At 51.3% G+C, this 15900-nt stretch overlaps 1 protein-coding gene across 1 annotated transcript in view; it reads right to left on the bottom strand.

Annotated features, from left to right (window-relative positions):
• Positions 1–890: 890 nt before the first annotated feature.
• The window catches only part of UBAP1L (ubiquitin associated protein 1 like), a 27959-nt gene continuing 12949 nt past the window's right edge, over positions 891–15900 (bottom strand). Inside the window, exons 4-8 of the mRNA XM_048482207.1 lie at positions 15392–15874; positions 9486–9695; positions 4080–4178; positions 1983–2212; positions 891–1423 (exon numbers count right to left, since the gene is read on the bottom strand). Coding sequence (XP_048338164.1) covers positions 2078–2212; positions 4080–4178; positions 9486–9695; positions 15392–15874 — 927 coding nt within the window. The 3' untranslated portion in view covers positions 891–1423; positions 1983–2077. The remainder of the gene's footprint in view (positions 1424–1982; positions 2213–4079; positions 4179–9485; positions 9696–15391; positions 15875–15900) is intronic.

Raw genomic sequence — 15900 nt, 5'->3', positions numbered from 1 at the left:
TTGCCCCTGGTTCTAGTATTGGGAGAAAGAGAGAAAAAGAAAAGAAAGGAACCCTCTGTGTTTCAAGACAGTGTCTTCCTGCAGATCAGCCTTGCCAACCTCCAGGTGGTAGCTGGAGAGCTCCTGGAATTGCAACTGACCGGAGATCAGTTCACTTGCAGAAAATGGCTGCTTTGGAAAGTGGCATTATACTTCGGGTACGTCCATCCCTGGAGATTTTGAGGGGGCCTGGAGAGGGTGGGGTTTGGGGAAGGGCGGCACCACAGCAGCGGTCAATGCCACCGACCCCACCCTCCAATGCAGTCGTTTTCTCCAGGGAAACTGAAAATTATAAAAGCGGGTTATCTCCAGCCACCGCTTGAAGGTTGGCAAAGCAATATTCTGTCCAACTGAAGCCCCTCCCCAAACCACGCCCTCCTCAGACCCCACCCACCCACCTCCCAATCTCCAGGACTCAGGGGTCTGCAACCTGCGGGTCTCCAGATGTTCATGGACTACAAATCCCATCGGCCCCTGCCAGCATGGCCAATTGGACCACACAGCCAATCAGCCATGCTGGCAGAGGCGATAAGGATTTAGCAATCCATGAATCATCTGAAGACTTCGCGAAGTTAAACCCTGCTCAGAGGTATTTTCCAAGCCAGAGCTGGCAACCTTAATTTCAGAGTACCAGATACCAGGGCAAATCTGATGACAGACTTTGTGCTCAGGTACTTCCTAGAACCATGGTGGCGAACCTTTGGCACTTCTGATGGGAATTGTAGTCCACAACATCTGGAGTGCCAAAGGTTCGCCACCACTGTCCTAGAAACACCCTTCCCCCCATCCTTAACCTACTGTTGGGTGTGTTTGTATATATTTTAGCAGAGCGGAGACAGATTCTCAGTTTCTTTTTATATATGAGTTTACTAACTATAAAGGGAGGGTTACATGGAGATAAAACAAGAAATCCTTTCTTTCCTGTCACACATCTACATTGCTGTACGTTTGGCTACATCTTGGTTCCTATCCGCTGTCCTGTGGTCGAGGTCGTGGAGGGGGGGGGGGTGTCGTTTCTGCTCAAACAGAGCTAACTTTATAACTTCAGGATGTACGTGCTCACTAGCATGTAAGCATCGGCTATCTCACTGACCAACAGCTAATCAATAGACCAGGTCATAAAGAGTCACTCCAGCAACTTGTTTACATACGATCGGTTAACCCTTTTATAACTGAGTTGTGACAGACAACGTGCAAAATCTCAACAGCTGTACACTTATTTCCCCTCACCAAAATCCCTGGGCAGGGTACAGTCATAAACACCATTGAAAATAGAATCATAAAACTATCTTTAAAACTCCCTTATAAACTGGCTCTCGACAGTGGGGAACAGAGTGCCGGATGGGGCGGTCTTTGCCCGGTCCAACGAAGCACCTCTTATTGTCTTATTAGAATTGGGTCTGTTTCATTTCTACTTTGAGGACATTTGTTTAATAACGTATTTGTTTTTTAAAAGATTAACATAAAATTAAGCATCTGAGGCATATGAAATACGGATGTGAAGGGGTGGGACTAAGGTGTTAAAATACAAAAAAAAGTGTTCTGAAGATATTTTTCCAGTCAAGGTGATCATATTTTTTTCAGATTCTGAATTGACCACAAATATATGTTCTGTTAAAAAAAAAAAAAAAGGAGCAGCAGTGGCGTAGGAGGTTAAGAGCTCGTGTATCTAATCTGGAGGCACCGGGTTTGATTCCCAGCTCTGCCGCCTGAGCTGTGGAGGTTTATCTGGGGAATTCAGATTAGCCTGGCCACCTCCCACACCTGCATGTCCAGCTGGGTGACCTTTGGGCTGAATCACAGCTTCTCGGAGCTCTCTCAGCCCCACCCACCTCACAGGGTGTTTGTTGTGAGGGGGGAAGGGCAAGGAGATTGTAAGCCCCTTTGAGTCTCCTGCAGGAGAGAAAGGGGGGATATAAATCCAAACTCTTCTTCTTCTTCTCCTTATGTTCAGTGCATTTCCACGTCAGGTTTGACCCGCAGCAGGCCGCGGAGTGCCCTGTCCCTTCCCAGGACCATCCGGAGACCGGAAGGGAATTCACTGGGCCCGGGTCATCAGCTCCTCCAGAGCGTTGTCACCCTGGTTCTCACACAGCAGGAGGACCTCTTTGATGTCCGCTTGCTGGAAGCCCATGTCGTTGAACTGGGCCAGGAGATGAAGGAACTCGGCGGCCTGCAATTAAGAGCAGAGGACAAGTTAAAGAGCAGAGGACAAGTGGCGTAGGAGGTTAAGAGAAGAAGAAGAAGAAGAGTTTGGATGTATATTCCCCCTTTCTCTCCTATAGGAGACTCAAGGGGAGAACTGATCAATTTGCCCTTCCCCGCAAACACCCTGAAGATGAAAGATGAGCTGAAACTCCTGAAGACTGTGAGCTGGTGGCCAAGGTCACCAAGCGTAAAGTGTGTGGGAGTGCACAGGCTTTATCTGAGATTATTCAGATAAAGACTCCACAACTCCTAGCATGACAGAGCTGAAAATCAAACCGGTTCCTCCCAGATCCAGAGCTCACCTGCTCTTGTACTGCTCTTAGCCACTACGCCACTGCTGCTCCTGTATCTAAGAGCTCGTGTATCTAATCTGGAGGAACCAGGTTTGATTCCCAGCTCTGCCGCCTGAGCTGTGGAGGCTTATCTGGGGAATTCAGATTAGCCTGTGCACTCCCACACATGCCAGCTGGGTGACCTTGGGCTAGTCACAGCTTCTTGGAGCTCTCTCAGCCCCACCTACCTCGCAGGGTGTTTGTTGTGAGGGAGGAAGGGCAAGGAGATTGTAAGCCCCTTTGAGTCTCCTGCAGGAGAGACTCTTCTTCTTCATCTAAATGAACTGTCAGAGGACACTGCGTTTTTCCCGCCTGGCTGCTGGACAAGGCGAGGCACGGCAAATGTCAACAGCCAGGGTTATGCTCAGGGGCCATTCAGCTGTTCAACCCCCCCCCCCCCCAGGAGAAATCCAAACAGCAGCTAGCATTGCCAGCCTCTGGGTGTCTGGAGACCTCCTGGAATTGCAACCGATCCAGTGGCGTAGCTAGGAAGGGCAGGGGGGCAAGAGCCCCGGGCCCCACTCTCTGTGGTCGCGTGGGTGTGTGGGGGATGCATTGCAGGACCGTCCTCCCGATTGTGCACAGCCTCAAACTCTCTGTGGAGTTCCGGGGCGGGACGCAGCTGTGGGGGGACACGGGGCACCCAGGGTGAGGCCTGGGCTCTCTTTTACTCAGCTGTGCCCCTGGCAACACGTTCTCCAGGCAACAGAGGTCGATTCCTCTGGAGAAAATGGCTGCTTTGGAAAGCGGCCACTGCGCCATTGTATCCTGCTGAGAGCTTTCCCCTCCCCAAACTCTCCACTCCCTCCCCCCCACCACCCAAAATCTCCAGGCTTGCCAATCTCCAGGTGGTACCGGGAGATTTCCTGCTATTACAAATGACCAAATTCAGGTTCCCTGGAGAAAATGGCTGCTGTGGAGGGCGGAGTCTATGGGATTATACTCTTCTGAGGCCCCGCCCCAAACCACGCCCTCCTCAGGCTCCACCCCCAAATCTCCAGGTACTTCCCAAACCAGAGCTGGCCCCCTACGCCTGTGGTGGCGAACCTTTGGCACTCCAGATGTTATGGACTACAATTCCCATCAGCCCCTGCCAGCATGGCCAATTGGCCATGCTGGCAGGGGAAGCTGATAAGAGGTAATCCTGCTTATCAGGCATGAGAACTACGCCTGCCTACCCTCCCTGTGCTTGTGGGCCTCTATCTTCTTATGTCTCCCCTCCTGAAAATCTCCACGTTGTGTGAAGCTTTCAGCTCAGCCTTGTTGGCGTTACCCTGCAAAGAGTCCTGAGTGCGTGCAACCCCACCTGCTGGCATTCACTCTCTCTCTCTCTCTCTCTCTCTCTCTCTCTCTCTCTCTCTCTCTCTCTCTCTTTCTCTCTCTCTCTCTGTTTTGCCCTCCACACCCACTGAAATCAAGATTGCGGTTTCCTTCGGGCAGAGACCGGTCTATTTTCTCTGAGGTCACCTCCCCCATGTGCTAACATCCCCAACTGCTGACCTTCTCGGGGTTCTGAAACATTTCCATGGCTTCTTCCACTTGCGCTTCTTCGTAGCCTTGCTTCAGCAGCTTGTCGCAGGCACTGAGGTAACTGAGAAACTGGAATGGGGAGACAAAGGGCAAGAGGGTCAGAAGCCCCGGCCGAACCATCTCCAAGGGAAGGCACCAACCAGTGGTGGGAGTCAAATAATTTCACAGCCGGTTCCGGTGGTGGGATTCAAATGATTTAACAGCTGGTTGTTTACAAGCAGCTTACCCGTTTTAACAACCCGGTTGCTGCGAGAATTAGATGCCCGAACCCGGCTGAATCCCACGTAGGTACCGATCCCTTGAACAAGGACTTGCCCAACCCTTGGTCAGCCTCCACGAGGCAGACTGAGAAGCAGGGTTTGGCGTCGGCGTCTGCTAAGGTGGGACAGCTGCCAGGACCCAGGTCCTCTGGTGGGATCCTCCCATCTGCTGCGGCGTCTTTCTCCCGCCCGTTTCGGGTGGCTCCATCACCTATGTTCCTATGTTCTGTGATACGCCTCCGAAGACGCCAGCCACAGATGCAGGCAAAATGTTAACTGCAAGATCTGCCAAACCACGGTCATGCAGCCCAGAAAACCCACAACAACCAGTTGAATCCGGCCGTGAAAGTCTTCAACAATACGTTAGGAATTAAAACCCCCAGACCACGGCCATGAAGCCAGTGGTGTCAAACTCATGGGCTTCCAGATGTTATGGACTACAGTTCCCATCATCCCCTGCCAGCATACTGGCAGGGGATGCTAAAGAACTAATGATCCATAAGATCTGGAGAGAGACGCCAGTTGAACACCTACCTGCTCTGCCCTGACAATGCATTGCCGTAGGCTGGTTACCTGAGGGTCATGGGGTTTGGGGCAGGGGATGCTGGCAGGGGATGATGGGAACTGTAGTCCATAAGATCTGGAGGGCCGCGAGTTTGACACCTATGCCTTTGGCAATGCATTGCCGTAGGCTGGCCACCTGAGGGTCATGGGGTTTGGGGCAGGGGATGCTGGCAGGGGATGATGGGAACTGTAGTCCATAGGATCTGGAGGGCCGCGAGTTTGACACCTATGCCTTTGACAATGCATTGCCGTAGGCTGGTTACCTGAGGATCATGGGGTTTGGGGCAGGGGATGCTGGCAGGGGATGATGGGAACTGTAGTCCACAACATCTGGAGGGCCGCGGGTTTGTTGGTCCTGGAGGTTGACATCTCTACACTGCAGGAAGAGGGAGGATGGGGGAATCACCTGGGTTGTAAAACCTCAAACAGGGGCAGACCTTTCTACGTGCTCCACTTCAGTCGACTTAGAAAGGAATGACTCGGTTCAGGAACGAGCTGCCCGAAAAGAAGTAATCCAGGAGAGGGTGATGCGCAGGCCTTTTGCCTGTCTCCTGCAGAACCACAGATGTACACCCTTGTGCTCTGCCCACCAGAAACAACCAAACCCCAGTCACGGCGGAGAGGAAAGAGCTATTTTCAGCCTTCCCCTGTTGTTCTTGGAGCCCAGACAACACCGTTCCCAGGGGCAATCCACGTGCCGTCCCCTGTGCAAAAGCAGACGTGGGATTAGCTGAGATCTAAAATCAGCATGCCTTCTAAAAATACCCCTGGGACACAAACGGCATTATTCTGTTGTGGGGCCTTTTGGGATTGCTACTTAACCTCCTTCCTCGAAAGGCACAAAACTCATTTGGACTTGGAGGCTCCTGTCTGCTCCATAAAACTGGAACGAGACTGGCCTACCTTACAGGCAATCATAAGGACAAATGGTGGAAAAGGGAAAATAGCCCTGACGCAAATATAACCTTTGGAACTCATAGCTACAAGGTGTGCCAATGGGCACCAGTTTAGATGGCTCTTTTTTTTTTTAAAGAGAGGGGAATGGAACCAATTCATCAACTTGCACAGGGCTAGGTGTGGTTATCAGCCAAGAAAGTTAAATAAAATATCCGCATTCGTTATTGGACTTTTGATTTGCGGCTCTGAAGGCAGGCGAAAGCGGCTGTTGATTCCATGTCCTGCTTACTGGAAATCTCTCAAAGGCTTAGGGCACCAGATAGACTTAAAGATGAACTTGATTGTATTGAGCCGAAGAAGGCTTTTCCACGGCCGGAGATCACTGGGGTGCTGTGTGGTTTTCGGGCTGTATGGCCCGATGTTCTAGCAGCATTCCTAAGCCCTGGCGTTTAAGCCTGCATCTGTGGCTGGCATCTTCAGAGAGATCCTCTGAAGATGCCAGCCACAAATGCAGCAGCGTCAATACTCTTCGCTACCGGCGTCAGGAAAATACTTCTGAAACCTTTCTTAATCTGAAGCTCCTCGTACAACGCTTACAAAACACAATTGATCTTTGACCTGATATCTCTCCCCAACCTTAACCTTAACCTTAACCCTTAACCTTAACCCTTAACCTTAACCCTTTATTGATGTGGCCCAAAGGCCAAAAAGAACCTCGGAGGACACATTTGGTTGAGAACTCTCCTGCCAAATGTCAACACGGACATAAAGGTCTATGTACACCGTGCAAGGACAGGGTCGTTACTGATCCATGGGGTGTCGTAGACAGGACCTGACCAAAAAAGCAGAGAGTCAAGGAAGCAGCTCACAAGTTTTAATTGAATCGAGGCACCAAGCCTGGAGGCGAGGAAACAGAACCCGAGTCAGAGCCCAAAAACAAGACCACAACTAGATCAGGAAGCAGAAATTTAAGCAGTGGCTTGCAATCCATGCACAACATTGCTGCCACAACACGGCTTGACTACTAACCAGGGGTGGAGCGAGGGGAAACTGTGCCTGGGGCATGCGTGCCCCCTGTGCCCCTGCCATGACCCCGTCCACCCTTGCCCTGGAACGCCCCTGAAACACGATGCTCTTGCCACGCCACGCGAAGTCAAGTGTCGCACCAGTCTTGTCGTGCCCCTCCATCCCAACTTGGCACTACGCCACTGCTACTAACACTTTTAATAGCGGATTTCCCACCCACCAGTGCAAACACTTCGTGCAGCTGCGTTACTGCCGTCTGGCTCCTGCAAAAGATTTCTCTTCGTGCCCGGCTTGCCCCAGAGAGGCTAGACAGCTGCTGCATCTTCTTCCCTGCAAACTGGCACGCAGCTTCCTCCGGCGACACTCTTGGGGCTCCCAGCCAGAGGTGGGATCCAGCAGGTTCTCACCAGTTCCCGAGAGTGGGTTACTAATTATTGGTGTGTGCGAGAGGGTTACTAATTGGGTCGGCTTTTCAGCCTCCGCCAACGCCCTCGCCTCCCAGAGAGGCATCCTGCCTTTGAGCGTGAAGCGCCATATAGCAGTTCGCGACTAATAGAAAATGCAACTCCACACTGGGCACGGGTTTCATCCCTTTCAGGAGTCCGCCACCATTCATTGATTCTCTCCAGCCTTTTACGTACCTTTTATCTCACCAGTCTCTATCAAAGAACCTGTGTGTTTCACCATTACTTTGCGTGTTCAGATTGCTGAGTTGGGGCATTTTTTATAATGGGGGGATGATTTAGAAATGACCTGGTGCAAAAAAAAGTTGGGGGGGGGGGCGTGGTGGGGGGGCTGCCCATGAGGGGCGGGGGCATCCCAGCTCGGAGTTTTACCCAGGGCTCCAGGACGTTTGCACTGGGTGCGCCTCTGCCCCTTTGCTGGGGGGGGGGGGGGGGCTGGCTGGCGAGGGAACCTGTTACTAAAATTTTTCGATCCCACCACTGCTCCCAGCTGCTTCTTCTGTTGGAGTCAGTGGGCCAGATCCTGCAGGTACTGCGGAGGCTCAGAGCCTGCTGGCATTAACTGGGACTCTGGGGCCAAAGCTGTGCCCTCTTCCCCATCTGAGTCCTTCTCCCAGGGGTCCCCAGACATGCTGGACTGGGACACACCAAGGGGTGGCATCACAGCTCAACATTTACTAGGCCAGTGGTGGCGAACCTTTGGCACTCCAGATGTTTATGGACTACACTTCCCGTCAGCCCTGCCAGCATGGCCAATTGGCCATGCTGGCGGGAAGGCTGATGAAAGTGCTGATCCATAGATATGATCCTGGAGAATACTCAAAAGGTGCTCCCTGATACAATACCGACGAATGGCGTTTAAGTGGTGGATTAACATTGCCTTCCCCTGTCGCACACACTCTATCCCAGCATTTACCAACCTCGGGAAGGTGGAAGGCTGAGTCATCCTTGAGCCTGCCTTCTGCCGGGATCGAACTCAAGTTGTGAGGGAGCTTTGACCGTAACACTGGTGCTTACCCCTCTGTGCCACTCTTGACCCAGCTTTAAAAGAGGACAGATTCATGGAGGATATGTCTATCAGTTGCCACTCGACATGGTGAGTGAAGGGAGCCTCCATGGTCCGAGGCAGTCAACTTCTGAATCCCAGTGTCAAGAGCAGAGGGTGGCACAAAACTATGGCCCCTCCAGATGTTCGCCAGACTACAATTCCCGCAGGCCTACCACTTGGCAGCCATGCTGGCAGGGGCTGATGGGAATTGTAGTCCATGATTTACCTCTGGAGGGCCATAGTTTGAACTGAACCTGATCAGAAAGAGCAATGGGACGGACGGCTAAGCCTCCAGACCCTTCAAGAGGAAACTGGATTTAGCCATTGTATTGTGAGATGGGATGCTAGTCTAGATCAGAGGTCTGCAACCTGTGGCTCTCCAGATGTCCATGGACTACAAATCCCATCAGCCCCTGCCAGCATGACCAATTGGCCATCCTGGCAGGGGCTGATGAAGATATGGATTCATGGTTTTATCGGAGGAAAGCCGCGGAGTTCTGAACCTGACAATCTGGATCGAATCTTCACTGGTCTGACCCAGCAGGGCTCTTCTGAAGAAGAAGAGCTGGATTTATAGCCCCCTTTCTCTCCTATAGGAGACTCAAAGGGGCTGACAATCTCCTTGCCCTTCCCCCCTCACAACAAACACCCTGTGAGGTAGGTGGGGCTGAGAGAGCTCCGAGGAACTGTGACTAGCCCAAGGTCACCCAGCTGGCATGTGTTGGGAGTGCACAGGCTAATCTGAATTCCCCAGATAAGCCTCCACAGCTCAAACGGCAGAGCGGGGAATCAAACCCGGTTCCTCCAGATTAGAGTACACCAGTGGTGGTGAACCTTTGGCACTCCAGATGTTATGGGCTACAATTCCCATCAGCCCCTGCCAGCATGCCATGCTGGCAGGGGGCTGATATGGGAAATTATGATCCCTTAACATCTGGAGTGGGATTCGCCACCAGGTACTCCCTTTGAGCAGCTAACACCTACTCTTAACCACTCCACCACTACTGCTCCTGATGTTCTTGTAAGCAATAGCAAATGCTTATTTATTATCAGCGCTGTCTCTCCTTTCCCCCAGTTCTGGCTGAGTCCCCTCCCCTGCTGCACAAGCGTCACTAACCTGTCCCAAGCTTTGCCTTCCGGTCTTCTGGAGAGCCAGGATGGCCCTGCGGGGTGGGTAACCCAAGGCTAAAACGGGCTCAATGAGATCCCGCTCCTCTTGGCTGAGAGCCGAGAGCAAGTCAGCTGTCGAGTCGGGGTGAGTTCCGTGAGAGCTGAGCGATGGGCGAGCCCCCGGAGTGGGAGGGAGGCAGGGATAAGGACTCAGAGCCTGCAACAGATAGAAAAACATAAAATGTGTCAATTGCTTAATTGGGGCTGATATTTTATTTATTCCTTCCTTCCTTCCTTCCTTCCTTCCTTCCTTCCTTCCTTCCTTCCTTCCTTCCTTCCTTCCTTCCTTCCTTCCTTCCTTCCTCCCTCCCTCCCTCCCTCCCTCCCTCCTTCCTTCCTTCCTTCCTTCCTTCTATTTTTATACCGCCCGATCCCCAAAGATATGCAGGCTTTGTTCGCCCAAGAAGTTTGGTACATAATTATTTATTTAAAACATTTCTCGGCTGCCTTTCTTATGTGCAGATGAAGAAGAAGAGTTGGATTTCGATTTCGAATACCTTTAATGGCATATAAATTGTTTAAGATTAACTTAGCAAGATAATAACAGCCTTTACAACTTTACAACTTCTGACGAGTTAAAGTAACACTATTTAAAAATTTAGCCACCGCTTCCAACAGCTCATAGTTGTGGCTGTTTAAAAGATATATAACCTTCTGTTTATCTGTAATGCCTTCACTTCCATGCAGGAAGGGGATTGTGTGCTTCTTCCTATCTATCTCATAAAAAGGACAATTCAACAGCATATGAGATACTGTTTCCACAGAACCCATGCCACACGGGCATTTCCTTTCTTTATGTGGGATTCCAAGGTGGCGTCCAAGGCTACAAGAAGAAAGAAGGCGGGGCATTACACCCTAGCTAAGAGTGGTGCTCTCATGCACCGGGCCTCAAGGTTAGGTTATATCCCCCCTTTCTCTCCTGTAAGAAGACTCAAAGGGGCTGACAAACTCCTTTCCCTTCCCCCCTCACAACAAACACCCTGTGAGGTAGGTGGGGCTGAGAAAGCTCCCAAGAACTGTGACTAGCCCAAGGTCACCCAGCTGGCGTGTGTGGGAGTGCACAGGCTAATGTGAATCCCCCAGAACCCACAGCAGCATTATAAACACACGCTACAAACAACCATTATAAAACCCCCAATGATAACCCCCCCCCCCATTTAAAAGATCCAATTATAAAAACCCCATTAAAAAACTCCAGTTAGGACTGCCAGTAGACAAAAACCAAGTCAGTCCCATGAGGTCCTAAATAAAGTGGTCCTATTATGGTGTGTTTTTAATCTTGGTGTGTGTTTTTTGATGCTGGGAAGTATTTGAACTACGAATAAGAAAAAAAAGGTACGGCTGCTGCGCTGTCTGCAACCTGCGGCTCTCCAGATGTTCATGGCCTACCATTCCCATCAGCCCCGGCCAGCATGGCCAATGCCATGCTGGCAGGGGCTGTCAAGTATGGCATTGATCCATGGTATGCCCCTAGTACAGGATACCGCAGTTACCACCTCGACTTATCAAAAGATTCATACTCTCCTGTGGAATTGTCACAAGAACTGCGGACATTCAGGACTTCGGGTCTTTATTATGTTAATAATAAAGCAGTGGTGTAGGAGGTTAAGAGCTCATGTATCTAATCTGGAGGAACCGGGTTTGATTCCCAGCTCTGCCGCCTGAGCTGTGGAGGCTTATCTGGGGAATTCAGGTTAGCCTTTGCATTCCCACACACGCCAGCTGGGTGACCTTGGGCTAGTCACAGCTTCTTGGAGCTCTCTCAGCCCCACCTACCTCACAGGGTGTTTGTTGTGGGGGGGGGGAGGGCAAGGAGATTGTCAGCCCCTTTGAGTCTCCTGCAGGAGAGAAAAGGGGGGGGGGGTTATAAATCCAAAACTCTTGTTCTTCTAATGTGAATTTTTGCCTGGAAAATTCTTACCCACGGAACAAGCGCTCACTTCAAGGAAAAGGGCAAAGGTTTTTTAAATCTTGCACACACTGGGAGGCTGCATGGCCTTCCCCTCCAACATCCTGTTTCTGAAGTTTATGCACAATCCGAGTGACCTTTTCTTGGAAAAAAAGAAAATGTTTTGTTGCTAGACGGAGAGGACAAACAGCCGAGGCCGGAAACTCGCTGTCCCCAGTGAAATGGTTTATTTATGTTGTCCGGGGACGTGTTTACTGGGACATGCTTTTTTAATTCTCCACCCAGAGCACAATTTGTGAAAAAAGGGCTCTGACAAGGACCCAACTCGGACCTTGGTGTTCGTTTCCCACAATGGTGCAAGCTGTTTCACAGGGTGGCTGAACCAGAGAGTAAAAAAACCCCAGAGTGGCGTAAATGCACGGGTCACTTCAGGTTGCCGGGAGGAAAGGGTCTTGCTCGAGCTGGCTTATGATTCTCTGCTCTCACAGAGAATAAATCTTGTTCACCAACAAATATGTCAATTCCTTTCACGCAGGGATACCCAGCCTATTATATTACAGCGCTCACAAATCCCATACGCAGGAGAGCCTATATGCTGGCTAGATTTAACATCATGCCATCTCCGCTACATAGAGGAAGACTTAAAGGTCTTCCAAGCGATAAGAGGTTCTGTCCCTGTAGCAAAGGACAGCTGGATTCCATCCCACACATTCTCCTGAACTGCGTATTATACCAAGAACTCCGATCCAGCCTGTTATCCCAAGCTATAGACTCCATGATTGATTATACTGAATCAGATAAAGTGGTTACGCTTTTAAATTGTCAGGATTTTCATTGTTGCCTTAGAGTGGCAAAGTTTTTGTCAGAAGTTTGTAAACTGAATGTATGACAAACGCGAAGTTTTTTACTATTCACTTTTTAACTGGAACTGTGTTTTTTATATTATCGTGTATATGCCAATAAAGGCTTATTGAACTTGAATGTCTTGGCTCTGTTAAAGAGCCGGCTGGTTCACTAATGGCAATCAGGATTCTCTGCTCTATGTGTCAGCTGCTCTCAGGGTCTCAGGCAGAGAAAGACTTGACTCATATTATGAAACCAGTCGACAGCTGATCTACGACGAGCTGAAGAAGGAGAGTTGGATTTATTTCTCCCCTTTCTCTCTTGAAAGGAGACTCAAAGGGGCTTACAAACTCATTTCCCTTCCCCCCCTCCCCTACAACAAAAACCCTGTGAGGTAGGTGGGGCTGAGAGAGCTCAGAGAACTGTGACTAGCTCAAGGTCACCCAGCTACAGGGGCGTAATGCCCATTGGGCAAGGTGGGCAGCTGCCCAGGGCGCCACCTTGTGGGGGCCATCAAAATGCAGGGTTCGTTTTTGGGTATTTTTAGTGGATTTTTTATTTTTGGCCGGCAGGGGGCGCAGTTTTTAGGCTAGTACAGGGGTAGGCAACCTTTACCACCCAAAGAGCCATTTGGACCTGTTTTCCATGGCCCCAAAGATTTACTGAGCTGGAGAGGTGGCTCCACACAGAACCGCCTCCGGTTTGGCCCCTCCACTCACCTTTCCTTCCAGCGCTGGAAAGTGGAGGCACCAGGCAGGGAAACCCCTCTGCCAGACAAAGCAGGCAGCCGCCTGCTCCATGGGGCAGAGGGGGGATGGTGGTTGCAGCCTGCCCGGTGCCACCACTTTTAGTGCTGTGGGAGGCAGTGGCACTGGGCAGGAAAACCCCCTCTGCCCGACAGAGCAGGCAGCTGCCTGCTCCATGGGGCAGAGGGGGGATGGCGGCCGCGGACTGCCCGGTGCTGTGAGGATGGCAGAGGGGGGATGGCGGCTGCTCTGGAGGGACAGAGGGGGTTGTGGAGGGACAGAGGGGCTGCAGGGGGATGGCAGCCGCTGCGGGAGGCAGCGGCGCCAGGCAGGGAAACCCCCTCTGCTTGACGGAGCAGGCAGCCGCCTGCTCCGTGGGGCAGAGGAGGGATGGTGGCTGCTCTGGACACGCCCATGTTACCCTCCAGGGGTCGAAGGGCAGCGTGGGCATGTCCCTCCAGAGCAGCACTGGAAGGAGAGGTGAGTGGAGGGGACACAAAAAGCGGCACCCTCACGCACGGAGCTGCCTCCAGTTTGGCCCCTCTACTCAACCTTTCCTTCCAGCGCTGCTCTGGAGGGGCATGCCCACGCTACCCTCTGACCTCCAGGCCACGTGGAGCCGCAGTATAAGGCTGAAAGAGCCGCATACGGCTCTGGAGCCACAGGTTGCAGACCCCTGGGCTAGTAGCACCAACTTTTTCAGCGTATCATCAGGAGACTGTCCTTATGCTACCCCCCAAGTTTGGTGAGGTTTGGTTCAGGGAGTTCAAAGTTATGGACTCCCAAAGGGGGTGCCCCTACCCCCCATTGTTTCCAATGGGAGCTAATAGGAGATGGGGGCTACAGTTTTGAGGGGTTGCAGGCTGGGGGGGGGGGCACATTTCTGAAGGCACAGTCTCAAAACTTTCAGGGTCTCATCAGGAGACTGCCCCTAACCCTCCAGGTTTGGTGCAGTTTGGTTCAGGGGGGGCCAAAGTTATGGACCCTCAAAATACTGCACTCACGCAGTATTCCCCTTCACGCTCTTGTTGTTTGACATTTTATTTATTTAAGAACATAAGAACAAGCCTGCTGGATCAGACCAGAGTCCATCTAGTCCAGCTCTCTGCTACTCGCAGTGGCCCACCAGGTGCCTTTGGGAGCTCACCTGCAGGTGAAAGCAATGGCCCGAGCACAAACTGCTCCCGAGCACCTGGTCTGCTAAGGCATTTGCAATCTCAGATCAAGGAGGATCAAGATTGGGAGCCATAGATCGACTTCTCCATAAATCTGTCCAAGCCCTTTTTAAAGCTATCCAGGTTAGTGGCCATCACCACCTCCTGTGGCAGCATATTCCAAACACCAATCACACGTTGCGTGAAGAAGTGTTTCCTTTTATTAGTCCTAATTCTTCCCCCCAGCATTTTCAATGTATGCCCCCTGGTTCTAGTATTGTGAGAAAGAGAAAAATTTCTCTCTGTCAACATTTTCTACCCCATGCACAATTTTATAGACTTCAATCATATCCCCCCTCAGACGTCTCCTCTCCAAACTAAAGAGTCCCAAATGCTGCAGCCTCTCCTCATAAGGAAGGTGCTCCAGTCCCTCAATCATCCCTCAATCAGTCTCTGCACTTTTTCTATCTCCTCAATATCCTTTTTGAGATGCGGCAACCAGAACTGGACACAGTACTCCAAGTGCGGTCGCACCACGGCTTTATATAAGGGCATGACAATCCTTGCAGTTTTATTATCAACTCCTTTCCTAATTATCCCCAGCATAGAGTTTACCTTTTTAGTTTGTTAGTTTGTTTGCTGATGTCACTTCGACCCCGCTTTACTCCCCAGAGCAGCTTACCTTGCTCTCCTTTCCCCTTTACCTAACGGAAATATTTACCTTCCCTTTTGGCTCAAATATGAGCCTTCTTTCGGTGTAAGGAGGCTTTCTCCCAAAAACTTGGTGGAAGAGCCACTTAATTCGGACCAAGGATCTTTAGACTGGAGGAAAGTTATCTGGAGGATGGTTGGGTTCACCCCATCAGGAGAAGAAGAAGAAGAAGAGTTTGGATTTATATCCCCCCATTCTCTCCTGCAGGAAACTCAAAGGGGCTTACAATCTCCGTGCCCTTCCCTCCTCACAACAAACACCCTGTGAGGTGGGCGGGGCTGAGAGAGCTCCGAGAAGCTGTGACTAGCCCAAGGTCACCCAGCTGGCATGTGTGGGAGTGTACAGGCTAATCTGAATTCCCCAGATAAGCCTCCACAGCTCAGGCGGCAGAGCGGGGAATCAAACCCGGTTCCTCCAGATTAGATACACGAGCTCTTAACCTCCTACGCCACTGCTGCTCCAGGTAAGAAGATAAGAAGAGTTTCTTACGGCAACTGTGGGCTTGTGCATTTGAATGGGAGGGATTGAACCCGCAGCGGTGAGGGGTCTCTGGGTACCGCGTGGCGTAGATGGAGGGGTGGGATTAAAAGTCCCCACCGAGGATGCATTTGAGACAGATCTGTATTTCAGGTTCCTGTAGCTCCGGGTGCGTTGGTGGAGGGAAAAGGCTTTGGAAACCAAACTGGGTTCCGTGGAAGACTGGTTCAAAGGGCGCAGGAGAGATGCCAGCTTCCCCTTGGTTCTTCCCCACTCGTTCTTCACACTGTTAACCAAGAGCACGGACTGGCTGTGTTTGACCAGAACTGGCTTTGGGCAGCCGCTCTCTGGAGGGGCAGCCGACGGGACGGGCGAAGTCCTTGGTCTCGGCTGGGGAAGGTTGAAAAAACACGCCAAACTGCCAGGAACATAGTTGGCTTGAGACACGGGCGGGACTTTTTGTTTGCTTTCTACGGAGGTGGCCGGGGCAGAGGCCTCTCCTTGGGTATCTTCCTCAGAAT

This window comes from Sphaerodactylus townsendi, linkage group LG17 (genome assembly GCF_021028975.2).
Source record: "Sphaerodactylus townsendi isolate TG3544 linkage group LG17, MPM_Stown_v2.3, whole genome shotgun sequence".
In the NCBI taxonomy this organism is placed as follows: Eukaryota; Metazoa; Chordata; class Lepidosauria; order Squamata; family Sphaerodactylidae; genus Sphaerodactylus; species Sphaerodactylus townsendi.
Note: the sequence above shows the minus strand (reverse complement) of the source record. Positions and strands in the feature narration are given on the sequence as shown.